The 25095-nt window shown below is 42.3% G+C and overlaps 1 protein-coding gene across 2 annotated transcripts in view; it reads right to left on the reverse strand.

Moving 5' to 3' along the window:
- The window catches only part of LOC137376534 (kynurenine 3-monooxygenase), a 41796-nt gene that overhangs the window by 11349 nt on the left and 5352 nt on the right, over positions 1-25095 (reverse strand). For both annotated transcript variants that reach the window (XM_068045275.1, XM_068045276.1), the window contains exons 4-11: positions 19377-19466; positions 17567-17615; positions 17392-17479; positions 15062-15227; positions 14887-14958; positions 13240-13361; positions 11741-11888; positions 1161-1218 (exon numbers count right to left, since the gene is read on the reverse strand). In XM_068045275.1, the coding sequence (XP_067901376.1) occupies positions 1161-1218; positions 11741-11888; positions 13240-13361; positions 14887-14958; positions 15062-15227; positions 17392-17479; positions 17567-17615; positions 19377-19466 (793 nt within the window). The remainder of the gene's footprint in view (positions 1-1160; positions 1219-11740; positions 11889-13239; positions 13362-14886; positions 14959-15061; positions 15228-17391; positions 17480-17566; positions 17616-19376; positions 19467-25095) is intronic.

Here is a 25095-nt window from a genome sequence, read left to right on the forward strand (position 1 = left end):
CTCCTTCAAAGTCAAAATTGGGAACATCTCACAAATTACACAAATGTGCTACCAAACAATTGGTCAGTATGCAGTTAAAATAAGCTGGAAGTACTTACTACCCCATTCCCACTTGGCTTCTACCCTCTGCACTTTTCTTATGCAGTCAAGGTGTCCACCATAAAAGCAGGCAGCTGCTTCATAGATGCATGCAAATTGGGTCCCATAATGCCATTGGGGCCCAGATGCAATGTTAACAATGCTGAATGGTTTAAAGGAATTCAGATCACAGGGATCTGTTGTGCTTTTTGGATTTCAAGGGCCATATCTGAGCTTGTAAATTGCTTGTTTTTTTTTAAACCTTTGCAAACTATTGGATTGTACAAGGACAATTTAGCAACTGGGACACAGACCTTGGTTCAAATCTATTTCCTACAGTTTACATACATAGAACCTCATTTTTTGTGGTATGTGGGGCACATATCAGGAATTCAGATGTGGAAACTTACACCCTGGAAGGATTTCCATCCATTGATTTTAACAGACAGAAAATCCTGCGGTGCCCACTCACAAGAAAAACTCTGCAGTATAGCCCGAAATTCATGATGAAGCAATTTCTAGAGGGCAGAGGACAGAGTGTTTATATTAATGGTATTTTGGGAGAATGATTATACCTTTAGTCAAAGTGCAGTGAGGGTATATGTCTTGGGTGGATGAAACAGTAGGAATTTTTGCATCATTGCCATATAATGCACTGTTGGGGAATGAGTTCAACGAGTCTCCTTTAATTGCTCAAATAAATAGAGAAAATGAATATTCCTCAGAGTGCATTAGTAATAATGTGGGTGTAGGTATGGAAACCGAGAGTGCTGTAAATTCCATTCAGTGGTAGGAATGTGTAAGTGATTGTGTAACTGTGTGACACAGTATAGTGATGCCTGAATAAGAAGTGTGCAACATAGAAAGGAATTGTAATAGAATCGGTACTTTTGTGAATCTGTAGCTTTTTCAGTTAATAGAGAAAGGTTGGAGCTGAAAGCCAGAGCTAAAATCAATGCAGGATCATTGCTTATAGAACTGCTTTTTTGATGTGAACACAGATTAAAACTGGTTTGGAGAAGACTGCAACTATATCATAACATGACATCATTGTGCAATTTCCACAAGTTTTACAGACTTACAGATATCATTGTGAAACTGGTCCATTAATTCATCGAAGACAATGCAATCTTCAAAACCCTTAAGAAATGCAGAAAAAGTAAAACATTTGTTGTATAAATTATTGCTACTCCATCACACCCAAAAAAGAAAATATAGTGACATATCTTCCTCTTATTACACTTGGGCATAAAGTGTTACCATAGATGAAAAGTTGGGCTGGCTCCATTGCAGGTGTGTGATCCATGTCACCAGATTATTTTCTACACACTCCAGCCGGATGATCCTTTATGGCCAGGGCAAGATGAAAATCTGTCCTAAACTAATCAACTAACAAGTCCAATCTACCACCTAGTCAAACTGAAAACTAAAGCTACTTTGTAAAATCCAAGAGGATCAAGGGTAGCATTGGTTAAAAAGTTAGAGATGGCATTGGTTCAGGAGATCAGGATGTAGAATCGGTTTGGGTGGAGATGAGCAATAGTAGGGGAAAGAAGTCACTAGTGGGAGTGGTTTACAGGTCGCCTAACAGTAACCATAATGTAGGATGAAGTACACAGGAAATATTGGGTGCTTGTGATAAAGGGACGGCAGTAATTATGGGTGATTTTAATCGACATGTAAACTGGAAAAATCAGATTGGCAATAGTAGCCTGGATGAGGAGCTGATACATTGCTTTTGAGATAGATTCTTAGAGCAGCACGTTCTGGAACCAACAGAGAGCAGGTTATATTAGACTTGGTATTGTGTAATGTGACAGGATTAATTAATGACCTCAGTGTAAAGGCACTTCTAGGTAGCAGCAACCACAATGTGATTGAATTTTACATCTAGTTTGAAACAAAGAGAAAAGAGTGAGCCTAAGACTAGTATTTTAAACTTAAATCAGGGCAACTATGTGGGCATGAAAGCTGAGTAGCTGAAGTGAACTGGGTTACTAGGCTAGGAGATAGATCAATAGAGAAGTAGTGACAGACATTCAAGGGGATATTTCAGAATACTCAGGATAAGTATATTCCTACTATAAAGAAAAATTCTAAGAGGAGGCCCACCATCCGTGGTTAACTAAAGAAATTAAAGAAGTCAAACTTAAGGAAAAGGCATATAATTGTGCAAACATGAGTGGCAGGTCAGATGATTGGTCAGAATATGAAGAATGGCAGAGAATGACTAAAAGGTTAATCAGGAGAAAGAAATTAGAATACCAGAGGAAGCTAACTAGAAATGTAAAAACGGATAGCAAGAGTTTCTACAGGTATGTAAAAAGGAAAAGAGTAAGTAAAGTGAGTGTTGGTCCTCTAGAGAGTGAGAATGGGGAGTTAATAGTAGAAAATAAGGAAATGGCGGATGCAATGAACAGATATTTTGCTTCTGTCTTCATGATAGAGGATACAATAAACATTCCAGTAATAGCTGTAAATCAGGAGGTGGAAGGGAGAGAGGAACTTGGTGAAATTACAATCACCAGGGAAGCGGTACTGACCAAACTAATGGAGCTGCAGACTGACAAGCCCCCAGGTCCTGATGGGCTTCATCCTAGGCTCTTAAAAGAGGTGGTTAATGAGGTAGTAGATGCACTGGTGATAATTTTTTCAAAATTTGCAATATTCTGAAAGGTTCCATCAGACTGGAAAATAGAAAATATAACCCCTCTATTCAAGGAGGGTGGGGGTGGAGGCAGACAACGGGTAACTATAGGCGAGAGTGGTCCTAAAGGAAGAGTGCTAAATTGGGGGAAGGCCAACTATACCAAAATTCGGCAGGAGCTGGGGAATGTAGATTGGGAGCAGCTGTTTGAAGGTAAATCCACATGTGATATGTGGGAGGCTTTTAAAGAGAGGTTGATTAGCGTGCAGGAGAGACATGTTCCTGTGAAAATGAGGGATAGAAATGGCAAGATTAGGGAACCATGGATGACAGGTGAAATTGTGAGACTAGCTAAGAGGAAAAAGGAAGCATACATAAGGTCTAGGCGGCTGAAGAAAGACGAAACTTTGAATGAATATCGGGAATGTAGGACCAATCTGAAACGAGGAATTAAGAGGGCTAAAAGGGGTCATGAAATATCTTTAGCAAACAGGGTTAAGGAAAATCCCAAAGCCTTTTATTCATATATAAGGAGCAAGAGGGTAACTAGAGAAAGGATTGGCCCACTCAAGGACAAAGGAGGAAAGTTATGCGTGGAGTCAGAGAAAATGGGTGAGATTCTAAACGAGTACTTTGCATTGGTATTCACCGAGGAGAGGGACATGACAGATGTTGAGGTTAGGAACAGATGTTTGATTACTCTAGGTCAAGTCGGCATAAGGAGGGAGGAAGTGTTGGGTATTCTAAAAGGCATTAAGGTGGACAAGTCCCCAGGTCCGGATGGGATCTATCCCAGGTTATTGTGGGAAGCGAGAGAGGAAATAGCTGGGGCCTTAACAGATATCTTTGCAGCATCCTTAAACACGGGTGAGGTCCCGGAGGACTGGAAAATTGCTAATGTTGTCCCCTTGTAGGGGACAACCCCTTGAAGGGTAGCAGGGATAATCCAGGTAATTATAGACCAGTGAGCCTGACGTCAGTGGTAGGGAAGCTTCTGAAGAAATTACTGAGGGATAGGATCTATTCCCATTTAGAAGAAAATGGGCTTATCAGTGATAGGCAACATGGTTTTGTGCAGGGAAGGTCATGTCTTACCAACTTAATAGAATTCTTTGAGGAAGTGACAAAGTTGATTGATGAGGGAAGGGCTGTAGATGTCATATACATGGACTTCAGTAAGGCGTTTGATAAGGTTCCCCATGGTAGGCTGATGGAGAAAGTGAAGGCGCATGGGGTCCAAGGTGTACTAGCTAGATGGATAAAGAACTGGCTGGGCAACAGGAGACAGAGAGTAGCAGTGGAAGGGAGTTTCTCAAAATGGAGACTTGTGACCAGTGGTGTTCCACAGGGATCCGTGCTGGGACCACTGTTGTTTGTGATATACATAAATGATTTGGAGGAAAGTATAGGTGGTCTGATTAGCAAGTTTGCAGACGACACTAAGATTGGTGGAGTAGCAGATAGTGAAGGGGACTGTCAGAGAATACAGCAGAATATAGATAGACTGGAGAGTTGGGCAGAGAAATGGCAGATGGAGTTCAATCAGGGCAAATGCGAGGTGATGCATTTTGGAAGATCCAATTCAAGAGTGAACTATACAGTAAATGGAAAAGTCCTGGGGAAAATTGATGTCCAGAGAGATTTGGGTGTTCAGGTCCATTGTTCCCTGAAGGTGGCAACGCAGGTCAATAGAGTGGTCAAGAAGGCATACGGCATGCTTTCCTTCATCGGACGGGGTATTGAGTACAAGAGTTGGCAGGTCATGTTACAGTTGTATAAGACTTTGGTTCGGCCACATTTGGAATACTGCGTGCAGTTCTGGTCGCCACATTACCAAAAGGATGTGGATGCTTTGGAGAGGGTGCAGAGGAGGTTCACCAGGATGTTGCCTGGTATGGAGGGCGCTAGCTATGAAGAGAGGTTGAGTAGATTAGGATTATTTTCATTAGAAAGACGGAGGTTGAGGGGGGACCTGATTGAGGTGTACAAAATCATGAGGTTGGATAGCAAGAAGCTTTTTCCCCCAGAGTGGGGGATTCAATTACTAGGGGTCACGAGTTCAAAGTGAAAGGGGAAAAGTTTAGGGGGGATATGCGTGGAAAGTTCTTTACGCAGAGGGTGGTGGGTGCCTGGAACGCGTTGCCAGCGGAGGTGGTAGACGCGGGCACGATAGCGTCTTTTAAGATGTATCTAGACAGATACATGAATGGGCAGGAAGTAAAGAGATACAGACCCTTAGAAAATAGGCGTCATGTTTAGATAGAGGATCTGGATCGGCGCAGGCTTGGAGGGCCGAAGGGCCTGTTCCTGTGCTGTAATTTTCTTTGTTCTTTGTTCTTTTTGTCGGCCAGTTAGCTTGACGTCTGTTGTGGGGAAGGTGTTAGAATCGATCATTAAGGGGTCCTGCACTGTGGCTCAGAAGGGAAGGAGGGAGAACGGGAGAGCACTAGTCATCGGGGACTCGATGGTGAGGAGTACCGACAGGCGGTTCTGTGGGAGCAAGCGAGACGCACGGATGGTTTGTTGCCTCCCTGGTGCCAGGGTCCGTGATGTTTGTGATCGTGTCTTCAGGATCCTTAAAGGGGAGGGGGAGCAGCCAGAGGTCGTGGTGCACATTGGCACCAACGACGTAGGAAGGAAGGGTGGCACAGATGTTAGAAGTGAGTTTAGGGAGTTAGGCTGGAAGCTGAAAGCTCGGACGGACAGAGTTGTTATCTCTGGTTTGTTGCCGGCGCCACGTGATAGTGAGGCTAGGAATAGGGAGAGAGCACAGCTGAACACGTGGCTGCAGGAATGGTGTAGGAGGGAGGGCTTCCAGTTCTTGGATAATTGGACTGCATTCTGGGGAAGATGGGACCTGTTCAAACAGGACGGGCTGCATCTGAACCAGAGGGGCACCAATATCCTGGGAGGGAGGTTTGCTAGTACTGTTCGGGAGGGTTTAAACTAGTTTGGGAGGGGGATGGGAACCGGACTTGTAGTCCAGGGACCAGTGGGTCCACTCAGAAAGACAAAGAGTGTAGTGAGGTATTGGGGAAGGTAGCACTGTCGCAGAGGACAGATGGGCACGGAGAAGGGTTGAAGTGCGTATACTTCAACGCAAGAAGCATCAGGAATAAGGTGAGTGAATTGAAGGCGTGGATGGGCACTTGGGACTACGATGTTGTGGCCATCACTGAAACGTGGATAGGTGAGGGGGAGGAATGGTTCTTGGAGGTACCTGGTTATAGATGTTTTCATAAGATTAGGAATGGTGGTAAAAGAGGTGGGGGGGTGGCATTATTAGTTAGAAATAGTGTAACAACTGCTGAAAGAATTTTCGAGGAGGATCTGCCGACTGAGGCACTGTGGGTTGAGGTCAGGAACAGGAAAGGAGCAGTCACCTTGATGGGAGTTTTCTATCGGCCCCCCAATAGCAGCAGGGAGGTGGAAGAGCAGATTGGGAAACAGATTTTGGAAAGGAGCAGAAGTCACAGGGTAGTAATTATGGGGGATTTCAACTTCCCAAATATTGATTGGCAACTCTTTAGATCGAATAGTTTGAATGGGGTAGTGTTTGTGCAGTATGTCCAGGAAGCTTTTCTGACTCAGTATGTAGACTGCCCGACCAGAGGGGAGGCAATATTGGATTTGGTACTAGGTAATGAACCAGGGCAAGTGATAGAGCTGTTGGTGGGCGAGCACTTTGGAGATAGTGATCACAATTCTGTAGCATTCACTGTGGTAATGGAGAGGGATAGGTATGTGCAACAGGGCAAGGTTTACAATTGGGGGAAGGGTAGATATGATGCTGTCAGGCAGGAACTGAGGAGCATAAGTTGGGAGCATATGCTGGCAGGGAAGGGCACGGTCGAAATGTGGAACTTTTTCAAGGAGCAGATAGTAGGGGCCATTGATAAGCATGTCCCTGTCAGACAGGGAAGGGATGGGCATGTGAGGGAACCGTGGTTGACAAGAGAGGTTGAGAGTCTTGTTAGGAAGAAGAAGGATGCGTATATAAGGTTGAGGAAAAAGGGCACAGGCATAGCTCTGGAGGGATACAAGATGGCCAGGAAGGATCTGAAGAAAGGGATTAGGAGAGCTAAGAGAGGGCATGAAAAATGCTTGGCGGGTAGGATAAAAGAAAACCCCAAGGCCTTTTACGCGTATGTCAGAAATATGAGGATGACTAGGGGGACCGTAGGTCCGGTCAAGGACAATAGCGGGAGACTGTGTGTTGAGCCGGAAGAGATAAGTGAGGTTTTGAATGAGTACTTCTCTTCGGTATTTACGAATGAGAAGGGGTGTATTACTGAAGAGGACGGTGTGAAACAGACTGGTAAGCTCGAGGAAGTGCTCGTTAGGAGGGAAGATGTGTTGGGGTTTTTGAATAACTTGAAGATAGACAAGTCTCCCGGGCCTGACGGGGTATATCCAAGGATGTTATGGGAAGCAAGGGATGAAATTGCAGAGCCGCTGGCAATGATCTTTTCATCTTCTCTGTTGACGGGGGTGGTACCAGGTGATTGGAGGGTGGCAAATGTTGTGCCCCTGTTCAAGAAAGGGAATAGGAACAACCCTGGGAATTACAGGCCAGTTAGTCTTACTTCGGTGGTAGGCAAGTTGATGGAAAAGGTGCTGAGGGATAGGATTTCTGAGCATCTGGAAAGACACTGCTTGATTCGGGACAGTCAGCACGGTTTTGTGAGGGGTAGGTCTTGCCTCACAAGCCTGATTGAATTCTTTGAGCAGGTGACCAAGCAAGTGGATGAGGGTAAACCAGTGGATGTGGTGTACATGGATTTTAGTAAGGCATTTGATAAGGTCCCCCATGGTAGACTTATGGAGAAAGTCAGGAGGCATGGGATAGTGGGGAATGTGGCCAGTTGGATTAAGAATTGGCTAACTGATAGAAGGCAGAGAGTGGTCTTAGATGGTAAATACTCAGCCTGGAGCCCAGTTACCAGTGGCGTGCCACAGGGATCAGTTCTGGGTCCTCTCCTGTTTGTGATTTTTATTAACGACTTGGATGAGGAAGTCGAAGGGTGGGTCAGTAAATTTGCAGATGATACAAAGGTTGGTGGAGTTGTGGATACCGAGGAGGGCTATTGTCGTCTGCAAAGGGACTTGGATAGGTTGCAGTGCTGGGCTGAAAAGTGGCAGATGGAGTTTAACCCTGAAAAGTGTGAGGTCGTCCATTTTGGAAGGACAAACACGAATGCAAAATACTGGGTTAACGGTAGGGTTCTTGGGCATGTGGAGGAGCAGAGAGACCTTGGGGTCTATGTGCATAGATCGTTGAAAGTTGCAACTCAAGTGGATAGGGCTGTGAAGAAGGCATATGGGGTGTTAGCGTTCATTAGCAGAGGGATTGAATTTAAGAGCCGTGAGGTGATGATGCAGCTGTACAGGACCTTGGTGAGGCCTCATTTGGAGTACTGTGTGCAGTTCTGGTCGCCTCATTTTAGGAAGGATGTGGAAGCCTTGGAGAGGGTGCAGAGGAGATTTACCAGGATGTTGCCTGGAATGGAGAATAAGTCTTACAAGGAAAGGCTGAACATTCTAGGCCTCTTCTCATTAGAACGGAGAAGGATGAGGGGTGACATGATAGAGGTTTATAAGATGATCAGGGGAATAGATAGGGTAGACAGTCAGAAACTTTTTCCCCGGGTGGAGCAAAGCGTTACAAGGGGTCATAAATTTAAGGTGAAGGGTGGGAGATATAAGGGGGATGTCAGGGGAAGGTTCTTTACCCAGAGAGTGGTCGGGGCATGGAATGCCTTGCCTGGGGAAGTTGTTGAGTCAGAAACTTTAGGGACTTTCAAACGGCTTTTAGATAGGTATATGGATAAAGGAGAATGATGGGGTATAGATTAAATTGTCCTTGACAGAGGACAAAGGATCGGCACAACATCGTGGGCCGAAGGGCCTGTTCTGTGCTGTATTTTCTATGTTCTATGTTCTATGTTAAGGAGGCTATAGCTGGGCACTTAGAAAAACTCAAGGTAATCGCGAATAGTCAGCATGGTTTTGTGAAAGGGACATCATGTTTAACCAACTTATTGGAGTTCTTTGAAGGAGCAACATGTGCCATGGATAAAGGGGAGCCTAGTGATGTACTGTACTTGGATTACTAGAAGGCATTTGACAAGGTGCCACATAAAAAGTTTATTGCCCAAAATAGGAGCTCATGGTGTAGTGGGTAACATATTAACATGGATAGAAGATTGGCTGGCCGGCAGAAAACAGAGAGTATACATAAATGGGACCTTTTCTGAGTGGCAGGATGTGACAAGTGGAGTCCCGCAGGCGTCTGTGGTGAGGTCTCACTTTTTACAATTTATATCAATGACTTAGATGAGGCGAGCGATGGCATGGTAGCTAAATTTGCAGATGACACAAAGATAGGTAGGAAAGTATATTGTGAAGAGGACATAAGGAGTTTGCAGACCGATATTGATAGGTTGACCAAGTTGGCAAAAATCTGGCAGATGGGAGTAGAAGGTGGGAAAATGTGAAGTTGTTCACTTAGGCAGGAAGAATAACAAAAGCAGGGTATTACTTAAACGGAAAATGACTGCAGAACTCCGAGGTGCAGAGGGATCTAGGTGTTTTACTGCATGAGTCACAAAAAGTTAGTATGCAGGTACAGCAAGTAATAAAGGTGGTTCATGGAATCCTATCCTTTCTTACGAGAGGAATTGAAAATAAAAGTAAGGATGTTATGCTTCAGTGATACAGGGCATTGGTGAGACCACATCTTGAATACTGTGTGCAGTTTTGGTCTCCTTATTTAAGGGAGGATATGAATGCATTGGAGGCGGTTCAGAGGAGGTTTACTAGATTAATACCTGGAATGAGCGGGTTGTCTAATGAGGAAAGGTTGGACAGACTGGGCTTATTTTCACTGGAGTTTAGAAGAGTGAGGGGAGACTTAACTGAATCATAGAAGATCTTGAATGGTCTCGACAAGGTGGATGTGGAAAGGATGTTTCCTCTTGTGGGGGGAGTCCAGAACTAGGGGGCACTGTTTTAAAATTAGGGTTCGCCCTATTAGGACAGAGATCAGAGGAAATTCTTTCTCTGAGGGTTGTGCGACCTTGGAACTCTCTGCCTCAGAAGGTGGTGGAGGCAGGGTCATTGAATAATTTTAAGATGGGGTAAGTAGATTCTTGTTAGGCAAGAGAATCAAAGGTTATCAGGGGTAAATGGGAGTGTTGAATTTGTGACACAAACAGATCAGCCATGATCTTACTGAATGGCGGAACAGGCTCGAGGGACCGAATGGCCTACTCCTAATTCATATGTTCGCATGTTTGTAGAATTGCTCATCTCTAGTTCTGTATAGGGAGATTGGGAATTTGTTTATTAAATTAGGACTTAGCTGATCGCTTGATCATTCATTTCAGAGACTTGGCATAAAAGAGACAGCATCTGCCTGTAGAGAATTCACAGGGAACGACGAATCACTGAAACTGCCAAGCTGTGCTATACATCATATGATGCTCAGCCACAGACAGAAAAATGGAATTAATGTAATAATCCAATAGCATGGTGATATAATTGCAATGGTCATAGAAATCAGCCTTGTAATATGTTGGTCAAAGCAATTATGTAAAAAAGAAAATCATTGTGTAAGTGCCATTCTGCGGTTACCAAAATTTCTTCCTTGCCCATTTTAATGCCCAGGAATTTGTTCAGTTGCAATTATTCCCCTAGTTTATAATCAAGCAGTCCCAATGGTTTTTATAAAACCACACTGCCTGAGCAATGATGTATAAATGGACTTCTCAACAGTGTAAATAAAGTTTGCAATGAATATAATACTAACTTCTTGTGCAAATAATAGCAGAAGGTAAAACTTTAAAACAATTTGAAAGTTAAACTAATTATGGAGACTGAGAGGCATATTGGATTAGCACACTTTTCTTGAACACAATGAAATGGTTTGTAATTCCGTCCAGATTGAATTGATTAAACAACTTTGAGACAGTAAAGGGTCAGTCACATTTCACCTGCCCAACTCGTACCGTAACTGTTGAGGCTTGATGCTGACACTGGGTGAAAAAAATGTGATAAAGTATTCTAGTCCACACATATTGTTAAGTGAAAAGATAGCATTCAAATTTTAAACAAAGTAACTGAAAAAATTCAGGGTGGTACAGATGAACATTTGCTTTTTTTTGAAAAAAAAAGATTGCTGTCGGTGTTGAAACGTGGAAGTTAGGAAGAAGGTTCGAGAGTTAGTTGAACAACAATTAATTGTGGTACAAAGACAGAAATAAAGCTCATGATGAAAGCAAGTTTGGACATGAATGAAAATTACAGTGCCAGGACGTCATGCGGCAAAAGGGGGAAAAAAACTTGAATTTATATACTGCCTTTCATGACCACAAGATGTCCCAAAGCACTTTATAACCAATGAAATATTGCTGATGTGTAGTCACCATTGTAATGTAGGAAACGCAGCAATTAATTTGTGCACAGAAAGCTCCCAGAAACAGCAATGTGATAACGACCAGATAATCTGTTTTTGAGCTGTTGGTTGAAGGATAAATAGTACTATAGAATCTTTTACAACCACCCGAAGGTGCAGACGGAGTCTTGTTTTAATAATTCATCCAAAAGACAGCGCTTCCAACACGCCCTCAGTATTTTTCTGCTCAAGTCCTGGAGTGAGATTTGAATCCCCAGTCTTCTGACTCAGAGGCAACCCACTGAGCCAAAGCTGATAATAGGGAAGAAGGAGGGACATGGGCAGGAATCATTAATGTGTAAATAGGTTGTAATGTTCAGTCTTCAGTAGTTCAACACCTGACAAGGTGCCTGGTATAATACCTGAAGAGTGCATGGCTACATTTGATTGTATTTTGCTTGTGTAACTTCTCCTCACACTAAGCTTAATAGAGACAGAGCAAGAAAACTCTGGTATCAAAGACTCAAGCTTAATTCAATGTTGTAGTTAACGAATAATTCAACAGGTATAGCTTAAGATTCTAATGCAGTAAAACTTTGTATAAAATGTTCAGCACTTACTGCATTCATGCCTTGACCATAAAAAGGAACAACTGCGTGAGCTGCATCTCCCATTAGCACACACTTCAAACCAATATTGTAGGAGGAACACTTCACTGAGATCATAGCCTGGGCTGGCAAATGGAAATAATCCCGCTTCAGCGCCTCACTAAAAAACAAATTCACATTTAGTCAACCATAATGCTTTACAAAAAGTGAACACAAGAGTCTTTAGGAACATGAACAGGCTATGAAGCTCAAGCAAGTTGATCTGCTTTCATTATTCAAACACAGCTAACCATTTTCTCATAGCCCCCAGCCTCTTCCCTCTCCAGAAGTGCATCAAATTGCCTACTTAATCCACTCATTCTGTTGGCTTCAATGGTTTAAATTGGTATTTATTCCATATTCATTAACTGTTGGGTGAAAAAAGTTCCACCTGACTGCTCATGGTTTCACTAATTTTAACAGAAGTGTCATCACTGAGATTTTAGTTATGAGGCCAATTTCTTTGTTGATTGGACCTCGCTGAAGTATGAAAACATTTTTTAAAATGCCTTTGTCTTTAATCAAAATATGTGTTAATGAGTTAATTAGCTTCCAAGTCATCAAAAAAACTGAAACTAGTAAATTAAATTTCAACATGCCATAAACAAAACAGGCTAAGAGAACAGACTAGCAAATTACCCAATGTGTGGGTCCAATAAACCATCCTCCTAGGCCACTCCAGGCTGCTCTTGTACACCTCCTAATGGATGGTTGAAAAGCCTCGCTTGGAGATTTTATAATTGCTTTGGCAACTGTAGATGTGTCCAACTATATGAAATATGTTAATTTAATTTGAGCATTCAACAATTAATTATGACCTTTTAACTCATAAGCAGCAATGGCATAGGTGGTTTTGAGTTAAGGCATGGTGATGGAATGGTAACTAGCAATATTAAAGAAAGAAAATAGTGTTGTCATGTGTGCGAGGTGGATTTAGAGTATTTGTGATAGTAAAAATAAATACATTGACATTTAAAAAAATCAGCTGAGTTAAAGTCAACTTGAATTAATGGTTTTCCTACAATTGTGTGTTCAGAATACCCTCTATCACAATGTGGTCTAAAATGTGGCTTTTTAACTAAACTTATGAGAATCTGTTAAGTTGATTGTTTTGTGGTGGTGAGAAAGATGAGCATAGGGCAGAAAAACTTGCATCTAGGAGGTACACAGACTAGACAAATCAGGGAAAAAGCACAGCGCAGCAGAAGCAGCACAAAGTGGGAGAATTTTAGCACAGCAGAGTTAGACCAGGAGAAACATGGGACAGGAGAGTCAAGCCAGGATAAGCTTCCATTTATCCCTAAGCAATACAGCACATGTGACAAGGAGGGCCTGCTCCTAGATGTATTCCCATGATATATGGAACTAACCACCAGAAACCATATTATTTCAATCATAAACTTATATCACAAGAACAGGGTAAATAGAAAAGCTGATGAACTTGAGTATCTTGAGTAAAATAAGATCCTTACACTCCTATAAGAAGTATGGAATCTGGAAAGTATTTCTTGAAAAACTGGAGCACTTCTTCTCCTGTGGTGAGCTTCTCAAATGCTTCAAAAGGCATGAAGAGAGTACATGTGAATGACTTGTCCTGTTCAGGCAGCAAAGAACATGAAAGAGTGGTTTAAAAATGTGTTCCGTTTTAATTCTTCTTTTAATTCCCCCATCTTCAGATTTAGCACCACCTCCAAAACGAAAGCACAGGTCTGTCCATGCCTCTGCCAAAGCTATACCTGAACAAATCGTTAGCACTTCCTAGTCTGAGTTTACTTTCCATCCAATTTCCTTCCCTTTGCCTGGTGAAGCGCCTGACCTCAGCCCAAGGCCACTCAAAATCAGTATCTCAGTGTGGATGGAAAGTGGATCTTACAGAGCAGGGGAGATGGTGGCTTTGTGGTAATGTCACTGAACTAACAATCCATGCCCTGGGGACATGGGTTCAAAACCCACCACGGTAGCTGGTAGAATTTAAATTCAAATGCTCACTCAATTTAAAAAAAAAACCTGGACTTGAAAGCCAGTCTCAGTAATGGTACCATGAAACTATCAATTGGCATAAAAACCCACAGGAATGTAGTTGCCTCTTACTTGCCCTCTGAAATAGCCTAGCAAGCCACTCAGTTGTCAAGAGCAATTAGAGATGGGTGACAAATACTGGCCTTGCCAGCAACACCCACATCCCATGAAAAAATAAAAAATGTGGAGAAGTAATGCCCTGGAACACAGTGCTTAATAATCAAATCATAACAATTCCATAACATAAACGGTGTGTAGTCAGCACTTCCAATGATTATAAACATGATTGCAGCTAATTTATGCACATATTATGTCATTGCATTGTGAAATTATAACTTCCTCAGTCTCCAGCAGGAATTTCAGCAGTTTCTTCCTTCCAATAATTTATATATAGTCCATAATACATTAGGCCAATACAGAGCCACTTGTAATGTTTTTATATCTGCATACTATTAGAATTAAGCAACAAATTTTAAATGAAGGCAGAAGTCCAAACCTTAGGGCCTCCATCTCAATATAATTAACCTCACATTCCAATAGAGTCCAATTTCAATCAATGTATTTGAACAGATACCAGCAACTGATGTAGACAGGGAAAACTGGGTAGAGAGGTTAGTCTCTGCACCAGCCCCAAGATGACTACATTCAGGACAGATCAACTTTGCAAAAGAGGCCTCAAATATCATTTATCACTGCTCACAATAAGATAGAAGTAAAATTAGATGGGACTCAACTTTTAAAATTTCCTCTTCAAGCAGCTGAAATAAAACCAGGCCACAAAAATCCATGGGTGCTCTCCTGCATTAACTTGGTCAGGTGATCAGTGGAGCACCCCCTCCCCTGACCCCCGGAGAAACAGCATTAATGGCTCTTTACATTGTTTATCCCAGTGCTCTGCCAGGTCCCTACCCAGCTTACAATGGGAGACTGGGAGAACACCATCAGAATTTCAATGTCCCAAAGATCAAGCTCCATGTAGCTTCAAACTCTCTGAAAACCAAACATGTCCACAACTGAGAAGTAGGGATATAGTCCATTAGAAATGCAAGGAAATGGGTTTCTCAGACATTGATTTTGATAAAGTAGTTAATAATGCTCACCAAGTTAGGCAAAGCAATCATCATGAAGGTGTTTCTGGGCCATATGTGAAGAAAATTTGGCTCCATTGCAAACTGAAAGAAAACATTCTGATGTGTATTTCTGTATTCAACATTCAACATGAAAGACAAGTAGGAAGCAAAATTAAAAAGTACTTATATTTAAACCAATCCTTACATCACCATTTTTAGGAGGTATTGTAAGCTCCATGTAACCATGAGGGATGTACACGTGGCTGTAATCAAACCTGGCTTGTCGCATGAACTGTTTCCTCGTAGTTGAAAAAGCTCCATCACATCCAACAACAAGGTCATGTGAAACCTCATACGTCGAGCTATCGGGTCTGGCATGAGTACAAAACTAAACATTTTACTCTGTAGTTTAAGCAAATATGGCAGACTCTAGCAGTGAAGCAAGAAATGTTTAGAATCAAGGAGAAAAGTGTTCAACAATGGAAGCTACAAATGTTTTTGAAGGAAAATTTACAAAACATTGAGAAGTTAGAAGTAACAAACTGCAGAGGGGAGTGGCTGATGCTAACATGTTCTCTCCCTACCTGGACCTCCCTTTCCAGCTTGTCCAACACTCTTGTTAAGTATAATCATTCCAAACTTTGATCAAATCACATGGTGACTGCAGCAAAGAACTCCACCATTTTAAGAGGCATCTAATATATACTCAATAAAGGGAGTGAAATTACTCCTGGGTCACAGGAGATGTGTTAAAGGAATTTAAAATGTTGCCTTTTTAAAAAAAAATACTGTCAGAAACATCCAACTTTGTCCCATCTGCCTTTGGGAATTGTATAAAAAGAAACAACTGAATGGAAAATGCCAGTAAGAATGCAGGTCAACTAGTCAGCTACCAGACCTGCTGAGTATTTCCAGCATTTCTTGTTTTTATTTTAGTTAGCTACATAACTAGTTTAAAAATAAAAAAAAGTGTGCAATTTTTGAGATAGCGCGAGAAAGAGAGAAAAAGAGAGTGCAAGAAAGAGAGAGTGCGAGAGAGAAAGAAAGAGAGAAGGTAAGAAAAAACATGGTTCATAGTCAGGTCCTGTAGATCATGGTAAACAGTGTGAGGACAACTGCAAAGTGCATTCTACATGCAGATGGAATCAGCCACTCAACTAATGCCTAAAAGGTGAAGCACACACTCCCACACAGTACAGTACTATTACAGGAGTTGCAGTTAAAGTAGTACATAAAAATATCTGGAAGACTGGAGAAATGCCGTTGGTATGACTCAACCTTAGTCACTTATGGATCCTCCCATCTATAGAGGCTGCCACTGATTACAATCAAAACAAATTATAGGTGAAGACAAGATTTCTTATCTTGATATACTTACCCTGAATGGATCCAGCAATGGGGTTACAGATGCATTATTACTGCACTGTATGACAACAATTTTAACTTGCATCAACAGGTTAAAAAAAATGGGGGATAGTGAATCAGCAGCTTTTTTTCACATCTTGACATTGACTTTAATGCAAAAGAAAAAAATATTGGAAAAGGTATAAAACAGGCTGCCAATTTGCTATCCCCCTATTTTTGTTTGGCAATAAAAACTGAAATTAACCCATTACATCAAACCAAGAACACTCAAACTTTATCTTTAAAGTAAGAAAGTGAGTGCACAGCAGTAAATGAATGTTACTAAATTAACGGGAAAGGCATATCTGCTCCTGAGAAATGCTCACCATAGGTGGGGTTTAGGGTCAAAATCTCCCAGTGATCTCTCACTCCTACAGGCAGTCAGAATTAAGTTCAGGGCTACGCAACAAAAAAAAAAAAATCCAAAAAGTCATTCCCAACTGCAATTTCTACTGAACTTTTAGAAGTCTTCGGTCTCAAACACCTCACTATGCCAATCTGATCCTGACAACAGCTGTGCTTCACATTTTTCATTCTAACTTTCTCCAGTGCATTGAAATTCATGACAGCAGCACCGACTGCCATTACTATGATATTGTAATTAGGTGGTAATTGAGCATGGAAAGAGTCAAATAGGGAATTGAACTAGGAAAAGTGGAAGAGGAGAGAAAAGAAAAGAAACAATTTTGCAGTGGAAAACTGGGAGAAATGGCTTCTGCCCCAATTTGCTGGCAGTAAAAAAGCATTTATCCTGATTTAACAATGCGGATCTGCTAAAAAAAACCGTCTGGAATTTCAGGGCCCATTGCTGATGTAATTATAGATTTTGAGATACTGTACAAATAGTAAGTTATATGCACACACGCATGCCTACACACACATGCACAGCAATAGGCTTTAATTGTTGAAACTCCTACGTGACCGAAGAGCAGCTAATCAGATTAAGCCAAACTGAAGTACAAAAGACAGAATGCCACATACCTTCAATAAGACAGGTCTTGTTAACACCTTGCTTCCCAGGCTTTCAGCAATGATGCTACAATCTGCATTGCAGTCTTCACTTCAAACTACTGAGTTAGCAGAACTTGGATATGATCTTTTCAAAATGGTGGCGAACTGCGGAAAGATTACCTGATAAATGTCAGCACCCCCTTCTCAGCATTGTAGTATTGCAACTTCTCTTCAAAGTTTAACTTCACATTTGGGTATTGGCTAGCAGCTGCAAATACAGATAAAGTACACTTCAGTGAAAGATGGAGAAATGGAACAAAGTATTTTTAGAAGAAGATGTCCAGCATTTACTCACCAAATAATAGTGTTCGGTTCAAGTTTGTTCTATCCACTGACAAGATATACTGAAAGACAAAGATACACAATTGAACATCATTTCCCGATGCAGGGACCATATTAATATGGCTACTATTATCAGTCACATGCCTTGACAAATGTAATAATTGCTTTTGGCCAGGTTTGTACTGGGGAGACTTGCCCAATGCAGTAATGTACATTTTAGAAAAATAACATGTGCCAGTTTTCTGCTTTAGCACATAGGCATAAAACACTGTCTGACAGAATGCACAGAGGACGAATGGGTGGGAAGGACTGTACACCCATTAAGCAGTCCACCGGATTTTGCATCTAATACAAGCATTCCTCTATCATGCTCCAACTAAACTGTCACAATAACCCCATGTAACATCAGGATCTGTAACTTCAGTTTACCAACTATCCATGTATCATTATAGCCTAAAGCAGTAAGGTTTTACATAACAAATAGACTTCCAAAAGAAGGTTTAAGTCCAAACGCCCAAAATTTGTGCAACTGCCGCTTACCAACTGCTTCCCTCTTGTGAAATGTATAGCAAGGGTTTGTTACTAGTTTTTTTACTTCTCCAAATTCCACCCAATAAAGGAGAAACAATGAGGTAGCTGGCTGCTGGTTGTTCTGAAGGGCTTCCTGAACAGGTGTGGTTCATCAGCTTCCTCTGCAGTCTGTTCTCTTTTTCTAGCCATTTACAGGTGATTTGACGAAGCCACCCATAGATGGTGAATCACTCTGAGATACAACTCTCTTATCTGTACATTCTCCTACCATGTCCCTGCTGCTTGGCCCTCTCAATATGTCCTGCCATTTGCCTAGGGACAGACTGCAGAACTGCAATGAGGTCACAGATGCCCTGCATTAGGACTCTGTTCATACTGTTCCCCAGCATGCTGAATCCAGACAGGACCAAAATCACAGATCTGAGCCCAAGGTTACTATACCATTAGTTATGCTGGCCCTGAAACACACTTGGATTCTCTATTTAGCAAGATTTCCATGATAAGGTCATTTATCAGCTCATAGAAAGTCGACATCATACTGTGCAGGGTTGTTTGCAAACATTCAAAAGGACTTCATGAATTGCTCATGCTCAGAAAGCTGTGTTCCTTTGTAGGCAGATTCTGAATGGCACCAATCCTGGAACTCCTCATCTGAGGGTGGTCTGGAGCTTGTCCCTCCAGCCGCCTCTTCTGACCACTTGCTGTATATTAGTTTAGTTTAGAGATACAGCACTGAAACAGGCCCTTCGGCCCACCGAGTCTGTGCTGACCATCAACCACCCATTTATACTAATCCGACACTAATCCCATATTCCTACCACATCCCCACCTGTCCCTATATTTCCCTACCACCTACCTATACTAGGAGCAATTTATAATGGCCAATTAACCTACCAACCAGCAAGTCTTTGGCATGTGGGAGGAAACCGGAGCACCCGGAGGAAACCCACGCAGACACAAGAAGAACTTGCAAACTCCACACAGGCAGTACCCAGAATTGAACCCGGGTCGCTGGAGCTGTGAGGCTGCGGTGCTAACCACTGCGCCACTGTGCCGCCCCTTGTGTTCCACCTTGTGTTTCCTGCTCTAACTCTTCCCCAGGTATGCTTCTCAATTTGATGTTTGCTGTGGGTAAAGTAGGTGAAACTGTGCATTGTGAGTGTTCTCAGCCAGTTTATCTTGCTGCTTCTTAGCTACACCTATGAAAACAAAATAACAAGCGTACAAGGCAACCCTTGTAATGCTTGCTGTGTTAACAGTGTTGTGGTGCCTTTTTATATATAAAAAGTTACCTGGCCTTTTGTTCCATAAGCAATAGAGGACTTCCTGCCTGAAAGGGAATGGATCATCCTGGCATTCATGGGAATGCCCTTGGATACTACCTTAAAAACAAGTATTGAAGAATTATATTTTTAAAAATTGGGAAATCTGAGGTTGGTTAGACAACAAACACAAATTGCAAAGTAGTTATTATTCTTGAGCTTAAGCTTAACAAAAGGGGTCAAGTGTCATTAAATGTACCAATTTAAAATCATTGATACTTTTCAAAAATACTTCAGTGAGCTTATCTAAATCAGGGGCAGTGAAGCAGAAATGGTCATTCACAACTGACTTTCTGTTGAGATTTAAGATGTTCAGAGCAACTTGAAATTGCCCTTAATCCCACTCAAGCCTCCTACATGATCCCCACATAAATGGCTGAAACCTTAAGCAGAGAAGACTCCAAAAATCTGCAACCATTTTTTGGGGGGGAAAAAGGAGGTGCTGGTGGGTGCTGATATTCATGACATTGTTTATTAAATGATTCTAGTCCACATTTACTGGTGGCTTGAATGTCCCTTTTAACATTGGGATAGTGATAATTTTTTCAGGTATTAAATGCCGGAATACCAATAGTGGTAAATGAAAATGAAAGTGTTCAAATAAAAGTTTACTATTTTAGCCAGAAAATAACAAAGTAAAACCTTTATCAAGCCTTGAAAGTAGAAGCTTTTATTATGATCCTTTATCAAGGCCCTCTCGACAAAACAGAAAATACAGAATAGTTACAGCACAGAAGGAGGCTCTTTGGGCCTGTCTTGTTTATGCTCGCTTGCTGCAAGAAAACTCAGCTAGATCCACTGCCCCACCCTTTCCCTGCAGCTCTGCAAATTTTCTCTCTTCAGGTGCTTATCCAATTCACATTTGAAAGCCTCATTTGTATTTTCCTCCACCACACTATCAGGTAGAGCATTCCAGATCCTACCCACTCATCCCTTAAAAATTCCTCATTCCTCGTGTCGCCATCGATGTCCTCTGGCTTCCAACCCTTCCGCCAATGGGAACAGTTTTTCTCTATCTTCTACTCTTTCTATACCCCTCGTGGTTTTGAGCACTTCTATCAAATCTCCTCTCAACCTTGTCTTCTCAACCCAGGCTTCTCCACTGTACCCACATAACTGATGTCCCATATCCCTGGAACCATTCTCATGAATCTTTTCTGCACCCTCTTTTAAACAAAGAACAAAGAACAGTACAGCACAGGAACAGGCCATTCGGCCCTCCAAGCCTGCGCCGATCTTGATGCCTGCCGAAACTAACACCTTCTGCACTTGTGGGGACCATATCCCTCTATTCCCTTCCTATTCATATATTTGTCAAGATGTCTCTTAAACGTCGCTATCGTATCTGCTTCCACCACCTCCCCTGGCAGCAAGTTCCAGGCACTCACCACCCTCTGTGTAAAAAACTCGCCTCGCACATCCCCTCTAAACTTTGCCCCTCGCACCTTAAACCTATGTCCCCTAGTAACTGACTCTTCCACCCTGGGAAAAAGCTTCTGACTATCCACTCTGTCCATGCCGCTCATAACTTTGTAAACCTCTATCATGTCGCCCCTCCACCTCCGTCGTTCCAGTGAAAACAATCCGAGGTTATCCAACCTCTCCTCATAGCTAATGCCCTCCAGACCAGGCAACATCCTGGTAAACCTCCTCTGTACCCTCTCCAAAGCCTCCAGGTCCTTCTGGTAGTGTGGCGATCAGAATTGCACGCAATATTCTAAGTGTGGCCTAACTAAGGTTCTGTACAGCTGCAACATGACTTGCCAATTTTTATACTCTATGCCCCGACCGATGAAGGCAAGCATGCCGTATGCCTTATTGAATACCTTATCCACCTGCGTTGCCACTTTCAGTGACCTGTGGACCTGTACGCCCAGATCTCTCTGCCTGTCAATACTCCTAAGGGTTCTGCCATTTACTGTATACCTCCCACCTGCATTAGACCTTCCAAAATGCATTACCTCACATTTGTCCGGATTAAACTCCATCTGCCATTTCTCCGCCCAAGTCTCCAACCGATCTATATCCTGCTGTATCCTCTGACAATCCTCATCATTATCCGCAACTCCACCAAGTGCTTCATCTGTTCCTAGCCTTCCAGCCCTTACAAATGCTTCCTTTTTCTTTCTGACTAGGCTCACAATATCCCGTGTTATCCAAGCTTCCCGAAACTTGCCAAACTTGTCTTTCTTCCTCACAGGAACATGCTGGTCCTGGATTCTAATCAGTTGACGTTTGAAAGACTCCCACATGTCAGATGTTGATTTACCCTCAAGAAAAGCAGTGGTCCTAGTACCGACCACTGCATACCTTCCTCCAGTCCGAAAAACAACCGTTCCCTGCTAGTTTTGGTTTCCTGTCACTCAGCCAATTTTGTATCTTTCTTGTATCTTTTTTGTTGTCTCTTTCCCTTTTATTTCATAGACTTCAATTTTGATGGCACTTTATCATATATCAACCACATTACCCTCAAAAACTTAATCAAGTTAGTTAACCACATTTTGCCTTCAACAAATCCACTTTGCCTAAGTAATCTGCACTTGTCCAAGTGACTGTTAATTTTGGCCTGGATCATTATCTCTAAAAGCTTTCCAATCACCAAGGTTAAACTGACGGACCTGCAGTTGCTGAGTTTATTCTTACACCTTTTTTTGAACAAAGGATGTAACATTTGCAATTCTCCAGTCATCTGCCCACCACCAACCCACCCCCACCACCCCACGCCACCCCGCCAGTATCTGAGGAGGATTGGAAGATCATGGCTAGTACTTCTCTCAGCATCCTTGGATGCAACCCATCCGATCCTGATGATTTATCAACTTTAAGTACAGCCAGCCTTTCTATTACTTCTTCTTTACTAATTTTTAGCCCATCCAGTATCTCAACAACTTCCACTTTCATTATGACTTTGGCAGCATCTTCTTTCTTTGTAAAGACAGATGCAAATACTCATTTAGTACTTCAGCCATGCCCTCTGTCTCTGTGCATAGATCCCCTTTCTAGTCCCAAATTAGCCCCATCCCTCTTCTTACAAACTTTTTGCTATTTATATGCATATAAAAGACTTTGGGATTCCCTTTTATGTTAGCTTCCAGTCTTTTCTCATACTCTCTCTTCGCCTCGGATTTCCTTTTCCACTTCCCCCATATTCAGACTGTTTCCCACTTGTCTTATCAACCTGACATCTGTCATACACCCCCTTTTCTGCTTCATCCTACTGTCTATCGCTCTCGTCATCTAGGGAGACCTGGCTTTGGTTGCCCTACCTTTCCCCCCTCATGGGAATGTACCTCCATTGTCCCCCAAACCACCTACTCTTTAAAAAGGCAGCTTATGTTACAGTTTTGCCTGCCAATCTTTGATTCCAATTTACCTGGGACAGATCATTCTCATTGCATTAAAATTATCCCTCCTCCAATTACGTATTTTGACTTTAGATTGCTTCTTGTCCTTTTCCATAGCTAACTTAAACTATAACTAACTTAGCTATATTAGAATAATGGAGTCCCCTATTACTGTATAGTTTTTGCAGCTCTACAATTTCCCTGCAAATTTGCTCATCCATATCTTTGCCAATAGTTTGTGGCCTATAGAATATACCCATTAGTGTAATGGTACCTCTATTGTTTCTTAACTTGAACCAAATAGATTATGTTACTGACCCCTCCAGGACATCCTCTGTCTCCAGCACTGCAATATTCTCCTTAATCATTACAGCCATCCCTCCTGCTTTCTTTCCTTCACACCTTGTATCCAGTCCTACCCACTTTTGAGCCAGCTCTCTTATTGCCACAACATCACATTCCCATGTGGCTTGTTTACCATATTTTGTGCATTTGCATACATGCAGTGTAAAATTAATTTAGACCTTATTGTATTACCTCTTAGTCTAACCCCACCCAATACCTTACCATTTCTTGCTCTAGAGCTGTCTGCTTCTCCCAATCTTTTGTGCAACTTGTTGAGCCTTCCAAATGCTACATCCTGATTCCCACTTCTCCACCCCCCCCACCCCTCCCCTCCCCCAAATTAGTTTAAAGCCTGCCCAACAGCACTAGCAAACGCCCCCGTACAGACATCGGTCCCGGTTTTGTTGATGTGCAACCCATCCAGCATGTATAGGTCCCACCTCCCTCAGAATGGGTCCCAATGTCCCAGGTATTTAAAGCCCTTCTTCTTGAATGATGTCTCCAGCCATGCATTCATCTGCTCTTTTCTCCTATTGCTATACTCACTAGCACGTGGCACTGAGACTATTCTGAAGATTACTATTTTTGAGGTTCTGCTTGCTAGTCTCTTTCCTAGCTCCCTAAAATCTGCTTGCATGACCTCATCCCTCTTTCTACCCATGTCGTTGGTACCGATATGGACCTCAGACTCTGGCTGTTCACTCTTCTCCTCACCCCCACCCTCAGAGTGCTTTGCAGCCACTCAGTGACGTTCTTGACAATGGCACCAGGGAGGCAGCATACCATCCTGAAATCACATCTGTTGCTGCAGAAACACCTGTCCTAACCACAGAATCCCCATCACGACTGCTTTCCCAATCTTCCTCCTCAAACTGCCTACAAAATAAATGTAAGTATATGACACCCTAAAATGATAGTGTCAAGACAGCTAGAACTACAAGTAATGCTGAAGAAAACCTATTTTCTTCTGACTGCAAAGTTTACTTAAACAAAATCATGGACACGTATGACACAGAGGACCCCATTTGGCCCATCATGCCTATCCTGGCTCTTAGAAAGAGCAGTTCTGCTTAGGCCCACATTCTTGCTTTTTGTTCGTAACCCTGCAAGTTCTTCATTCTCAAGTTCCTGTCCAACTCACTTTTAAAATTATTTATGTAATTAGGTTCCACCAGTTTTTCAGCAAGAACATTCCAGATCCCAACAGCCCTGCATGAAAATATTTCTCATAGGCCCTGTAGATCTTTTGCTAATGATTTTGAATCTATGACCCTTGGTTATTGATCCACTTGAAGAGGGAATAGTTTTTCCTCTTTCTACTGTATCAAAACCCATCATCTTGAAAACCTCTATTAGGTCACCTCTCAACCTTCTCCGTTCCAAGGAGAACTGTCCTAAATTTTCCAATATAATAAAAGCAAAACACTGCGGGTGCTGGAACACAAAGTGCTGGAAATACTGAGCAGGTCTGGCAGCATCCGTGGAGAGGGGAACAGAGTTAACATTTCAGGTCTGTGACCTTTCATCAATCTTTAATTTAAAAACTATTCTTTGCATGGGCCTTATATGCTGATACACTAATCCCTCTGTCCCCAAGTGTCCCACTCTGCTCATCTTTACCCAAATCTCTACACAATTCTATTGTATTGACTTTTCTCTTTAGATTTCCAAATCTTCTTTCACCTGAACCCTCCCGTAACCTTTTTAGTTTAAAGCCCTATCCACAGCCTTAGTTAAATGATTCACCAGGACACAAATTCCAGCCCAATTTAAGTCAAGCCCATCTCAACAGAACAGCTCCTTCTTCCCAGAGTACTGGTGCCAGTGTCCCAGGAATTGAAACCCCCTTCCTCACACACTGCTCTTTGAACCACGCGTTTAATTCTCTAATCTGCTTGACCCTATGCCAATTGGCGCGTGGCTCAGGTTAACAATCCACAGATTATTACCTTTGAGGTTCTGCATTTTAATTTGGACCTTAACGCCTCAAACTTTCGCAG

The sequence above is a fragment of the Heterodontus francisci genome, chromosome 13, assembly GCF_036365525.1.
Source record: "Heterodontus francisci isolate sHetFra1 chromosome 13, sHetFra1.hap1, whole genome shotgun sequence".
NCBI classification, from domain to species: domain Eukaryota; kingdom Metazoa; phylum Chordata; class Chondrichthyes; order Heterodontiformes; family Heterodontidae; genus Heterodontus; species Heterodontus francisci.